General features: G+C 40.2%; 1 protein-coding gene across 3 annotated transcripts in view; it reads right to left on the bottom strand.

Annotated features, from left to right (window-relative positions):
* Positions 1-14,045, bottom strand: part of ATG10 (autophagy related 10) — a 362,807-nt gene that overhangs the window by 87,192 nt on the left and 261,570 nt on the right. For all 3 annotated transcript variants that reach the window (XM_060201123.1, XM_007518781.3, XM_060201122.1), the window contains one exon: positions 12,732-12,870. In XM_060201123.1, coding sequence (XP_060057106.1) covers positions 12,732-12,870 — 139 coding nt within the window. The remainder of the gene's footprint in view (positions 1-12,731; positions 12,871-14,045) is intronic.

Genomic DNA, 14,045 nt, shown 5'->3' with positions numbered 1-14,045 from the left:
CAAAGCCAAAACCATTATTTCCAGATTGTTATTTCTTAGGATTTCCTCGTGTTTCTCTACTATGCACATTGCGTTTGATATAGTAATGCATTAATGCCATAGACAAGGCATTTCTCATGTTTGACCTGAAAAGTTGAACTTTCCCTCAACCTTTATTTTCAATAAATAGCGATAGAATATTTTGATACATTTTCAGTAAGTATCTTCATCTTGGCATTTATCTGGCAGCGGGAGACCATTATCTCGTGATAAATAGTTTTATTCCATTGACATTTCCATGTCTGTAAAATGAACAAGATTCATTCATCCAATTAACATTTGAATGTCATGTTTAGCTACAAGTTAAAAACAAGCTGCTCTCAGTTTCTATGTTACATTGTTTTCTGAACACATTTACAGAGTAAGGCTAAACTTTGCCCTTAAGATAGATAAACACTATATGTATATGCACACCTGTGTGTGTGTGTATCTGTGTTGGTGTTAGAAAAGTAGCTTCTTATTCACTGTAGTATCAAACAGTAAATGAACCTAATTATAAAAGTGATACACTAACAATTTTTTTCAAATTTCAAAATTAGGAGAAATAAAGTTTTATCATAACAAACTGTTATAGTTGCTGTCGTGACTGATTTTTAAAGAGTTTTTATTATCTTTATTTATTTATTGGATAGAGACAGCCAGAAATCGAGAGAAAAGGGTGAGGCAGAGAGAAAGGGAGACATCTGCAGCACTGCTTCACCACTTGCAAAGCTTTCCCCCTGCAGGTAAGGACCGGGGGCTCGAACTTGGGGTCCTTGTGCCTTGTAACATGCTACACTCAACCAGGTTCTCCACTACCCAACCCTCTGTAATATCTGACTTTTAAATAAGGCAACCAGAGTGCTGGAAGTCCAGATCTGCTAAAAATAATGCAGTCAGTTCACAGAAGGACAGGAGGCTAGAATTCAAGTACCCAGACTCACAAACCAAGGCTCCTATTGTCACTTCAGGCTGTGCCTGAGGCCAGACATTGTTTATCCTTGCACCACTGTGGTCCTGCTGGGCTGGGGAGCCTAACTCACACATTGAAAATGCTTAGTAAATATGTACTGAGTAAACAGTAAGTGAAAGAAGTCCTCCCTTAGCTATCTTTCCTCTAAGACAGAAAAGCTTTGCAGACAGGAGGAGAATGCTGGGTTTAATATCTGGCAATCAGTAATGATTCTAATTTTATTTCTTAGAATATTTCAGTCAACAATCTAAGGATGGAATAAATGGTGTGGATATTACCACTGTCAAAAAACTTGCACAGTCTGCTGGAAGCATTCATGCAAAATGCAATCATCAGCAGCCTAGCAACAATGTGGAAAGACCCAGGACAAATGTTAAAGAATATTTTCATCGAATTTGATGCTAGAATTGATGGTATGTACCAGAAGTTTTCAGACAGCACCACATTTACAGAAAAAAAAAATACTTTAGGATATAGAAATTAAAAAAATAAAAGGGTCAATTTAGAACAATGGGCAATCACATTAAAAGCAAGCTCGCAAAAACTAGTAAAGTCACGGGCCCTTGGAATATACCTAAAATAGACCTAACTAGCCTTCTCCAAAATGGAGACCCCAAATCTCATTTGCTATATTCTTACCTTGAGATTCCTGGTTATTAAACAATTTGTTCTGCTTTATATCTTAATGCTTTTTCAGCCACCAAGTTGCAGATGCTACCATGACACCAACCTGACTTCCCTGGGCAGACGACCTCACCAATGTGTCCTGAAACCCCATCTCCCCAGAGCCCTGCCCCACTAGGGAAAGATAGAAACAGGCTGGGAGTATGGATCCACCTGCCAACGTCTATGTCCAGCAGACAGAAGCCAGACTTCCTGCCTTCTGCACCCCATAAAGAATTTTGGTCCATACTCCCAGAGGGATAAAGAATAGGGAAGCTTCCAAGGGAGGGGATGGGATATGGAACTCTAGTGGTGGGAATTGTGTGGAATTGTACTCCTCTTCTCCTATGGTCTTGTTGATCATTATTAAATCAATAAATTTAAAAAAATAAGCTAAGAGAATAAAAAAGATGCACTTTGCTCTTCTGTGTTTATGAGTGTTAGTTGCTTGTTAATGAAGAGACTGTGTTACTTAGGTGAATGGAGGTGACTGCATTCTCTAAAGTATTTACAGAACATATCGATAATGGTGAAATGTTCATACAGCTTTCATTGACAAGAGTGTCAGTCTCTTCAACTTCTGTAGGTCACATACACTGTAGGAGGTGTGGGGTAGTGTACCTTTGTCATAAACACAGGCATAACAATGACAACTTGAGATCTCATGTGGGAACCTTTCCCTAAGCTTTCATTATTGGTTTGTTTAGTTGCTGTCCCTACCTTCCTTCACAAACAAGAACATACAAAAGTGAATTTTGCAATCCTTTGTACACAAAAAAATTTTTGAGCTAGTCAATAATTTCTTCAAAACTGTGTCACACTGACACCCAAAATAAATTCAAATGACTATGATTCTAATAATTACAAACCAAAAAAAAAGAGCCTTCTGAAATCACTGAGCCACACTGTGAAAGTAGAGATTAAGTATGGCAGAAATCTGAAGAATCTGCTAATGTCGCATATACCTACCTATCTATGAAAACTGAGGGGCGACAACATGAAATTAAAAAGTCATAAATAAACACTTTGTTAAGCTCATGAATATATCATGTACTTTCATATTCAGTTCAAGATCTCGTCAATCAGAAAGCTTAAGTCCTCGGGCTGGCCGAATATTAATAGGAGCTCATTTGAATAGGGCATTGCTTTGCATTGTGTGAGAACAAGGTCCAAGGCTAGCCCTCACTGCAATGAAGAAAGCTTTGGTGCTGTAATTTCTTACCCTCTCTTCCTATGCCTCTCTGCTTTACTCCTTTGTCTGAACATATCAACTAGGAGAGGTGAAGCCTTTGAGATGAACAATAACAAAAAAATTCAAGTCGTTTTAAGAAGGTCTATCGTCTACCGGGCCTCAATAAGAAGAGACATAAGCATACTCAATCAACAACTCCCTAGTTTCACATCCAAGATATCCGAAAGCACCAATTCTAGCATGCTTCCAAATCTCATTAATCACACTGAGGCTGAGAAGCTCAGAAAAATCCCTCACACACTTGAAAAAATTAGGCAGAAGCCAACATAATTTCAGTAGCAACCTGTAAAGTGAGCACAGTGAATTATGGTCAAGCATTTAACATCAAGTATTTGTTGAGTGCCTACTATGTGCCTCTGGCACCTGTAAAAAGAATACACATGAGCTAAAGGAATATTCTTTTAGCGTTGTTGATGATAGAAGAAGAGATATTCGATAAAAAATAGAATAATTAAAAAGTACAACTTCCAGCAGCATTTAACATTTTCATATAAAACCTCTCAATTGAATAATAACGTACATGTCAAGTAATCTATAGATTACTCAAAATGTGTAGTTTTCTAAATTAAATTTCTTAGGGCTATTAGTTTTCATGAATCAAATAACAGCATGAGGCACTACCCTAGCACTACCTGACTCTCGTGCAAGCATCCTGAAGTCACCTGCATTTTATTGTACCTGGTTTCACTAAATACTTCTTAATTCCTCAAAATAAGGATGAGTAAAAGCATACACTATTTAGAGTCAGTTTTCTGAACACTTTCAGAAGGTGGTGATCAGAAATGAAAAGTAAAGAGTGGGTTTTTCATAACAAAATGTCATTATTCAACACATTGTCTTTGAGGAACCTCTGAAGGATGTGAAAATTCATGTCATATTCCACCGGGAGGCCGTGCTGAAACTCCACGAAAGGGGAAAAGTCATCTTTGCTTCAGTGGGAAAACCACATAGCGCTATGAAATGAGTGCTACTTGTTCATGTACATTATATGTACATGTTCATGTAATTTTATTTATCCATACATACATTTTAGCATTTGTATCTTTATTAATTTTATGAAATCTGAATGAAAATTCCAAAACAGAGGACAGCAACTATCAATATGTTTTACTTACAGATGACATAAATGAACCCATATTTTATATTTATATTTTAGTTACTGAATCATGCAGTTAAGTGAAAGCATCAGCTATAGAGATGGAAGTTTGTTTCTTTTCTATCTTTTCCCTTTGTTTTGATCAGACATCTATTTGGCTCTAACATATGGTGCTGTGTGGGACTGAACCTGGGACACAGTGCATGGCAATCTTATGCACTACCACTCCATTTTTTTTTTTTTTTTTTTTTTGCCACCAGGGTTATTGCTGGGGCTTGGTGCCTGCACTATGATTCCACCATTCCTGGAAGGCATTTTTTTATACGGTTCTTTGTCATAGTTTTCTTATATCTCAACTGATAAAATTCGGTGTGGTGGAGACAATGTTAATTACATGTAACAACTTAGCTGTTGGCTGGAACAATGAATATTAAATAGCCTTAATATTTCTTTTTGTTGTCTGAGGTGGAAATTCTCTTCCTTAGAATGTAAGGTTCCCATAATGAGATTCTCAAAAAGGGTGAAAGTAGAAGAAAGCTTAAAATTAAACATAGCCTTTTTCCAGCCATGACATCATCTCCCCAGATAACAACTTGGGTCCACCTGCATATCAGATGTCAGGCTCAGGAAAAACAAACAAACAAACAAAAAAAAACTAGTATAGTCATGGGCCCTTTGGAATAGGACTAAAATAGGCCTACTAACTATCTACAAAACAGAGACTCCCAAATCTTCATCTGAACTATTCCAGCCTTTAGGTTCATGATTAGTCAACAACTTGTTTGGCTTTATATGTTAACTCTCTTTTCAGCCACCAGGTTCCAGATGCTACCATGATGCCAACCAGACTTCCCTGGACAGACAACCTCACCAATGTGTCCTGGAGCCCAGCTTTCCCAGAGCTCCGCCCCAGCAGGAAAAGAGAGACACAGGCTGGGAGTATGGATCGACCAGTCAACGCCCATGTTCAGCGGGGAAGCAATTACAGAAGCCAGACCTTCCACCTTCTGCATCCCACAATGATCCTGGCTGGGTCCATACTCCCAGAGGGATAAAGAATAGGAAAACTATCAGGGGAGGGGATGGGATACAGAGTTCTGGTGGTGGGAACTATGTGGAGTTGTACCCCTCTTACCCTATGGTTTTATCAGTGTTTCCTTTTTATAAATAAAAATTTTAAAAAAATTAAACATAGGTCACTTCTCAGGAATAAATAAAAACTTCTGAGGGATTTTGTTCTGGCTTGTACCAGTGTCAGGTTTATTGGGTACAACATGCATGGGCCCCAGAAACCAACTGCCAGGACAGGAACCAAAAATCAGATTCAGGCAAAAAGGCTGAGCTTCTGTCAGGTACCTGTTTAAGTAAGCACCCATCCACAAACTCCTGCAGATTCATGTCCTGGCCTATGCGTGTCTTCACGATGTCAGCTAGATATACCCGCTTACAAGTATTCCCAACAAACATTGTCATTTTAGTTTATTTGACTGATTCATTTCTTATTATTATCCTTATTATCTTTACTTATTGAATAGAGACAGGCAGAAATGGAGAGGGTAAGGGAAGATAAGAGAGGGAGAGAGACAGACATGCAGCCCTGCTTTACCACTCGCAAAGCTTTCTCTGTACAGGCTGGAGCTGGGAGGTTCGAACCTGGGTCCTCGAGCATTGTAACATGTGAACTCAGCCAGGTGCGCCACCACCTGGCCCCTTCCTTCCTTTTCTTAATTACCTCTCCTGTAGTTTGACCTCAGCATACCTTCCAACCAATACATTTTTTCAACCAGATTTCATCTTAATGAGACCCCAGCTCTAGAATGGTCTTTCAGTATCCCTCTGTCTCACCCTCCTTCCCTTTCTTCATGATTTTTCATCCTCTTTCAAGAAAAAAAAAATTAACTGTTACTTCCAACAAGCTGCTAGAGCTGTAGGTGTTTTACTTTTAATCTCCAACTTCAGCTAACACTCTTTTTTTTTTTTTTTTCTTTTTCTGTTTTCTTCCCTTTCTCTTCTATACATCCCAAAGACTTCCTCTTGTTCCAGATCATGGACAAACCTCATCATCTTTCTCCTTGATGTTCTAATTCCCGACTCTCCATTATTCTTCCTTTATGTTGGCCTTCCTCTCGGGTTTGGTTTGTCCTGCCTTTGAGGAGGAGCTGTTCTTTGAATTTTTTTTTCCATCTCTTTATTGGGGGATTAATGGTTTACAGATGACAGTAAAACTATTTTTTCCCTTTACTGGGGGGTTAATGTTTTACATTCAACAGTAAATACAATAATTTGTACAAGCATAACATTTCTCAGTTTTCCACATAACAATACAACAACCCCCACTAAATCCTCTGTCATCCTTTTCCAGGACCTGTATTCTTCCCCCACCCTCCACACCCCAGTCTTTTACTATGGTACAATACACCAACAATAAAACGATTATGTTTGTACATGCTTAACATTGCCCACTCTTCCACACAGATATAAAAGTTTAGCCCCCAGTAGTTCCTCTTCTGTCTTTGGCTATTTCTGTTGCCCTTGTGTCTCATATGTATGCTTCAGACATATTACAAGTGGATAGTTCTTCCACACATAATATCTGGGTCATATTTTTAATTCTATATCCTTACTCCCTGGGCCAATAATAGAATGGATCTGCAAAGGGGGTAGACATTCAGCTGCAGCATGGACGAAATATTTTCTTCCCTATTCAAAAGCAGCCCTTCTGATTAATTAAAGAAATATGTCCAAAACGGTTTCCAAGAAGAACCCATATGTCAGACAAAGAAAAAAATCAAATATTTTGAAATGAGAAGAACCACTTGGTATATTTTTCAATAGAGACTGAGAACAAAAGAAGGGGAAAGAGATAAGAAATAAAATAGAATTTAAGCGGCTATCAATAGAGAAAACTCTAGTTGTGGTGAATATGAAAGCTGTGGAGTCTAGAGAAGCCAAAAGTCAGCATGTGTCTGATTAAGGTCTTAGGAGATTTCTAACATTTGCTATCAACTGTTGACCAAAGTTAAACCTCCAGAATGGAAGATGGGACATCAAAAAGTGGTGGAATGATAGAAGTAAGTAAAAGCTTTTGGAAAAAAATAAATAAATAAAAGCTCTTAGTATAATGCAAGTCATTCTTTTTTTTTTTTTTTTTCCTGCCTCCAGGGTTATTGCTGGGGTTTCATGCTGGCACTAGGGATCCACTCTTCTGGAAACCATTTCTTTCCCATCCTTCCTTCCTTCCCTCTTTTTTTCCCCCCCATTTTATACAACAGGACAAAGAGAAATTGAGAGGGGAGGGGAGAATGGGGGGGAGATACAAAGAGTGAGAGAAAGACAGACACCTGTGGATTTGCCTCACTACCTGCAGGCGGGTAGCAAGGGCTGAAACTTGGGTCCTTGTGCTTAGTACTATGTGCACTTTAAGGTGTGCCACTGCCTGCTTCTGCAAGTAATTCTTTAACACACTGTGCTTCAAAAATAATGGAGGTGGTGGCAAACAGAGGACACATATCAGTGCTCCAGCCTGGGAGGTAGCCCAGTGGATAAAGCACTAGGCTCTCAGATCTTCCATCCTGAGCTTCATCTCCAGGTCTGTATATGCCAGAGCGATACCTAATTTCTTTCTCCCCACCTTTCTCACTCTCTCATTGATAATGGATAAATAAGGTCTTAAAAAAAAAAAGGAAGGAAGAAGAGGGGAGGGTGGTGGTATACCTTGTAGAGTATACACAAGACTTGGAATGAGGACCCCGGATCAAGTCCCAAGTTTTCACTTGCAGAGGGGATGTTCCCAAGCAGTGCTGTGGGTCTCTCTCTCAAATATATTATTGGTGACTTAATAGTTATGTTCAAGATTATAAGATAACTCCACACCACTCTCACCACCAAAGTTCTCCCAAGACAGACTACTGATCTGGTTTGACTATATATATATATATATTTTCTTTTTTCCAGTTCATATGTTTCAGCTCTCTGTATTCCACATCTAAGTGAAATCATCTCATAATTGTTCTTCACTTCTTTACTTATTTCACTAGTTATAATCACTGCCAGTCCCATCCAATTCGTCCCAAAGGCAGGTAGGTGTCTCTCCTCCCTGTATCTGTCTCGCACCCTCTATAAAAAAATGCCACTGAGAATGGTGAGGTCTGTGTGTAGGCACCAACCCCCAGTGATAACCTTGGGAAGAAAGGAAAGAAAAAAAAAAGAAATAAGGAATAAAAGAAGGAAGAGTGGAAGAGGAGAAAAGGAAGGAGGGAGTGAAAGTAACAGTTATTTCTAAAAGGCCACTGCTTCCTGAGAATGGACTTCATAAATTCCAAAGCACTACGGAGCATTTACTACTTGAAAAGACATGCAATTAGCTCTCATTCATTACTGGGTAGCAAATGCTATGAACTATGTTCTACCATCACTCCTAAACCTAAAAATTCAAATGAAATTGAGGAGGAGGGGGGGGGGATTAAATTGAGAAAGACTCTCACCTCCTCTCTTAAATTAGGTTGTCTCCCAGGGATCTAAGCTTCTGTAGAGTCGAACAGGAGAAAAATGAAGAGCCAGAAGCAAAATGCTAACTTCAAGGATTCAAGAAATGTAAATGCATTTAGAGAAGTGAGACTACTAAAAAGCTAACTTCGGTAGCAGTCCTGGAACTCTCAGGGTTCTCCATCTGCTTTAGTCGACTGCTCCTGCACTTACTGAGAGGCGTCACGCTCAGGAATAAAGCTGGGCCAGGTGGTGGTGGACCCAGCAGAGCATCCATGCTCCAGTGCGCAAGGACTCGGGATAGAGTGGAAACTTCACGAGCAGTGAAGCAGTGTTGCAGATATCGCTCTCTTTAGCTCTCTATTCCCATTTCCTTCTCAATTTCTCTCTCCCTGCCTCTAGCCAATGAGTAAATAAATAGATAACAAAATCTAAAAGAATAATGAGGGGGGCAGGTGGTAGCACACCTGGTAAGATCATGTTACAATGAACAAGGACAAAGACACAAGACCCCCCCCCCCCAAGGCCCCCACCCCCCGTCCCCACTTGCAGGGGGAAAGCTTCACAAGTAGTAAGCAGTGATGTAAGCCTCTCTCTCTCTCTATCTCTCCCTGCTTTGTCTCCTCATCCCTCTCACGTTCTGTTTATATCTATCAAAAGTAAACAGAAAAGTTTAGTAAAAATAAAAATAAGAGAGAGATGTTCAACAATTTGTCTGGCTTTGTATGTTAACTCTCTTTTCAACCACCAGGTTCCAGATGCCAGCACTATGCTGACCAGACTTCCCTGGACAGACGACCCCACCAATGTGTCCTGGAGCTCTGCTTCCCCAGAGACCCACCCTACTAGGGAAAGAGAGAGGCAGACTGGGAGTATGGACCGACCAGTCAATGACCATGTTCAGTGGGGAAGCAATTACAGAAGCCAGACCTTCTACCCTCTGCAACCCACAATGACCCTGGGGGATAGAGAATAGGAAAGCTATCAGGGGAGGGGATGGGATATGGAGATTGGGTGGTGGGAATTGTGTGGAATTGTATCCCTCTTATCCTATGGTTTTGTTAATGTCTCCTTTCTTAAATAAAAAAAAGAAAGAAAGAAAGAAAGAAAAGAAAAGAAAGAAAAAATAAGAGAGAGAAAATGATATCCTATATATTAAAAAAAAAGAGTAAAGACATAAATTGGCTTGGGTCCTGAGTCTCCTGAAGACAACAGAATCCCGCCCCACTAGGGAAAGAGAGAGACAGGCTGGGAATATGGATCAAACTGTCAACACCCATGTTCAGCGGGGAAGCAATTACAGAAGCCAGACCTTCCACCTTCTGCATCCCACAATGACCTTGGGTCCATACTCCCAGAGGGATAAAGAATAGGAAAGCTATCAGGGGAGGGGATGGGATATGGAGCTCTGAGGATGGGCATTGTGTGGAAATATACCCCTCTTATCCTATGGTCTTGTCAATATTTCCATTTTATAAATAGGAATAAAAAACCGAAAAAAATAAAGTAAAACAAAAAAATAAAGTATATAAGTAAAATTCAAGAATACGGGGTTTTGTTTTGTTTGCTTGTTCTAAAGAAAAAGGCAAGCTGCTGTGAGGAACAGCTCTTAGGAAACGGACAGACTTCATCAGAATATAACTGGGCTTGCAGGCACAGTTGCTGTGCCGTGCTGTGAGGGGAGCTGTGGGCACACAAGAGCAAAGCACAGGCATGAGCTCATCTGCCAGACTCTCGGCAAGACCCACTTCCAGCTAGAAGCAGTCATGTTTCAACACCTCCGATTCCCTAATGCTGACAAGCTAAACAACTTGTTTTGTCTCTGGGAGCTCTTCTCTGGTGATTAACTGCTTCTGGTGAATACTAATTACATGGAGTACAGTAGTGAAGCAGGGCCTGATTCCTCCACCTGTAGTCCTGACATGTCTTTGAGTCTAGAAGGTGCAAGGAAGAAAGAGCCACTACAAACCCGAAACAAGAAAGACGCTAGCCTCCTCCTCCTCCTCCTCCTGGGAAATCACCTTCTACTTTTTCTTTCTTTATATGTATTTTTTAAGAACACAACTCACTGACAAAAACAAACCAAAACAAACAACAACCAAATAAACAAACAACCTCCTTTAACCTCTAGGTTCCAAACCAAATTGAACTACGATAGAATGAATGTATTAAAGGCCTGTAATAACCCTAAAAATAAATTCGCACCAAGAGTTTGTGAATTAGTGAACTAACAGTGTCCTCAATTCCCCATGTCCCATATTGAAAATTTACCCCAAATTGTTAGCTCTTAGGAACTGCACCTCAGATTAAAATCTTCTCACCAGGGAGTCTGTGAGGATTTGTCCTTCTGTTTTAAATCCTAAGTGTTTGTTAAAGTGCCAACACTGCAAAATTAGAGACCATTAAACAATATAAGGCAGCAAGTGATTAAGTCTACCAAATACACATTCAAAGCAGCTTAAGCTACTTTTTAATTAAAAATAAAATATCACTGGCTAAATTCAGATGTCTTAGGTATTTGGAAAAAGTTAGAAGGCTGTTGTTCAAAATGCAAAATGTTGCTGATAAGGCCAGACAGAAAAAGGAGAAATAGGGCCAGTATGACAGCTCACTGAAGAGAGTGCCTGTCTGCTTTGCCATGTGTAAGACCCAGGTTCAATCCTAGCTCCCACTACATAGGAGGAAACTTTGGTGTTGTAATGTCTTCCTATCTGAAAAATCTGACCTGGTGAAACTCTGATACCCCCCCCCAAAAAAAAGAAGAAAATGAAGGAGGAGGAGGAAGAGGAGGACAAGGAGGATGAGAAGGAGAAGAAAAGAATTAGAAGGAGAAAGAAGGAGGAGGAAGAGGTAGAGGAGGAGGAAGAGGAGGAGTAGAATTAGAAGAAAAAGGAGGATAAGGAGGAAGAGGAGGATGAGGAGGATAAGGAGGATGAGGAGAAAAAGGAGGAGAAAAGAAGTAGAAGGAGGAGGAGAAGTCGAAGAAGAAGGAGGAGGAGAAGAAGACGAAGAAGGAGGAGGAGGAGAGAATTAGAAGGAAAAGGAGGAGGACAAGGAGGAAGAAGAGGATGAGGAGAAAAAGGAGGAGAAGAGGAGTAGAAGAAGGAGGAGGAGAAGACAAAGACGAAGAAGGAAAAGGAGGAGGAGAAGGAGGAGGAGGAGAAGACGGACAAGGAGGAGGAGGAGGAGGAGGAGAAGACGGAGAGGAAGGAGGAGGAGGAGGAGAAGACGGAGAAGAAGGAGGAGAAGGAGAAGACGGACAAGGAGGAGGAGGAGAAGACGGACAAGGAGGAGGAGGAGAAGGAGGAGAAGACGGACAAGGAGGAGGAGGAGAAGGAGGAGAAGACGGAGAAGAAGGAGGAGGAGGAGGAGGAGAAGACGGACAAGGAGGAGGAGGAGAAGACGGAGAAGAAGGAGGAGGAGAAGGAGGAGAAGGAGGAGGAGGAGAAGAAGAAGGAGAAAAAGGAGGAGTAGTATGCAGGTGGGGGAGAAGAAGGGTAGGGGGTGGTCTGGGTCCCTGGCTGGCCGGATCCTTGAGCCCTGAGTGGCAGGACATTGCAGTGCGGACCTGCAGGGCATGGAGTGGGGAGCCAGGGATGTGCCACAGGCCAGGACTCCATGTGGCTGCGGGTTAGACAAGCTTCTTAGCAATGGTCTCCGAGGAGACAGGGTGTTCCACCTTCTTGGTAAGGGGAACGAGCTGAGTAACAGCATGGCAGGAAGCGAAGACACTGGAAATGTTTGTAGACGGAAGGAAATGTTCAGGACATGTTCGTGCTCTTTGAACGTATAGCTTAAGCTCATTGATAAACAGCCCTCGAGGAAGAATTATTGGCATCTCAGGATGAGGAGATATTTGGGAGCTTTTTGAGTTCATGGGCTCGCTGGAGATTAAAAGAAGTTTTTACAGTGAAGTCAGAAGTAAATAAACACTGTAGCTTTAAGTTGTCCTTGTTTAAAGTAAAGAAAGGAAAAGGGGGGGGGGGGCTTAGTCAACCTTGGGCAGGAGGCCAAGAATCTGAAGATCAGACTTAAGGCTGGGATGATGATATCATTCACTCTGAAGTCTTGGTCCTCTTTCTAAAGCATGAGAAAATTTACTGGTTAAAAACCTTACCTCACCCACAGCTTTTTGATTTTTAACTCTATTTTTTTTTCTCTCTCAAGAAAATAATTTCCCAGATATGGTCTTCGGTTTTATGTAAGCATGACTGACTTACATTTAGTTTCTGACACGATCTTACCTAAAAAGCTTGCCCGAAAGTAAAGTACAGGCACTTGGTAGCTGGGGGAATATAAGACATGATACTCATATCTAATCACTTCAGTGGCTGCGGTGGTCTGGGTCACTTCAGAATCATCCAGGGGTAACTCTATAGTCTCCTGAGAAAAAAAAAAAAAGAACAACAAAATCAAAATGCATTTACTTTTTAACTGAAAAACACACACTAACAGAGAGGGAGGAATGATGGATTTGATTTGATTTGATTTTTCTCCTGCCAAATAACAGTTAAATAAATATAGAACTATGAAGTAAGGAAAAGGGAGTTTCCCACATCGAAGTTTAACATTTGCATCCTGGGTAAATAGTAAAACCAGAAAACATTAGCATTAAGTAATACCAGATTGTTTTATGAGAGAGAGAGGGGGAAAAAAAAGGAGCAACTCTGGGTGAAGGAATAGGAAAGGGGTGAAAAAGCAAAAAAAAAAAAAAAATCTCTTGCAGGAGCAACTCTGAAAAAAAAAACTTTACTGTACAATTTTAGCAACAAGATGATGGCTATACAAGCTCCCTTCTTCTCTACCTGTGAAAGCTAAAAACATCCTAACAATTGAACAAGAGGCTGTGAAATGTCCCTAAAGATTTCATTGTACTTGCCAAAAGATGATTCATTGTGCACTGAACAATTCCCAGTTCCATTTTGAATAAGAAAGTTATTCTGCAAGAGGTTGAGTTTGTTAGCTACATTTCAAAGCCCTGAGATGAATCTGTTTTCTTTGTTTTTTCAATCTTTGGTATGTTTCTACAGTAAATCTTGATTTACAATAGAGTAGGTGGCAAATATTAATGTCAACTTAAATAGAGGTTATATATATGCAAAGAGGGTTAGAGCAAGCTCACTTCTCACCTAATAATACTTTACTGTTTTCTTTTCTTTTCTTTTTTTTATTAGGTGTGGAGGTCACTGAAGAATGCATCTTTAACATTGGAAAGCAATTAACTGTATATGTTGAGTCAGAATCTGCATCTGCCTTTTGATTTAGGTGGAGAATTTGCTTTGAAAATAATTTAGTAGAAGACAAAAAAGCAGGTTGGTTTGATTCATTTCTACCTCTTATTAAAATAGTTAACAACAACAATGAACAGTGAGAAAGAGCGACAGGAAAGACGACAAATTTTATCAATATGAAAGAACGTTTCCAGGGCAGATAAGTAAAGCCACAGACTAGGCTACAGACCAATATCTCCTTTACTAATTCCTCACTCATGGGCAATTCATTGACGGAAGAGACTATATTAGATAAATCACACCTGAAGATATTTCCAAAGTACTTTT

The sequence above is a fragment of the Erinaceus europaeus genome, chromosome 11, assembly GCF_950295315.1.
Source record: "Erinaceus europaeus chromosome 11, mEriEur2.1, whole genome shotgun sequence".
NCBI lineage: Eukaryota > Metazoa > Chordata > Mammalia > Eulipotyphla > Erinaceidae > Erinaceus > Erinaceus europaeus.
The sequence above is the reverse complement of the archived record's forward strand: the minus strand, read 5'-3'. Positions and strand labels throughout refer to the sequence as shown.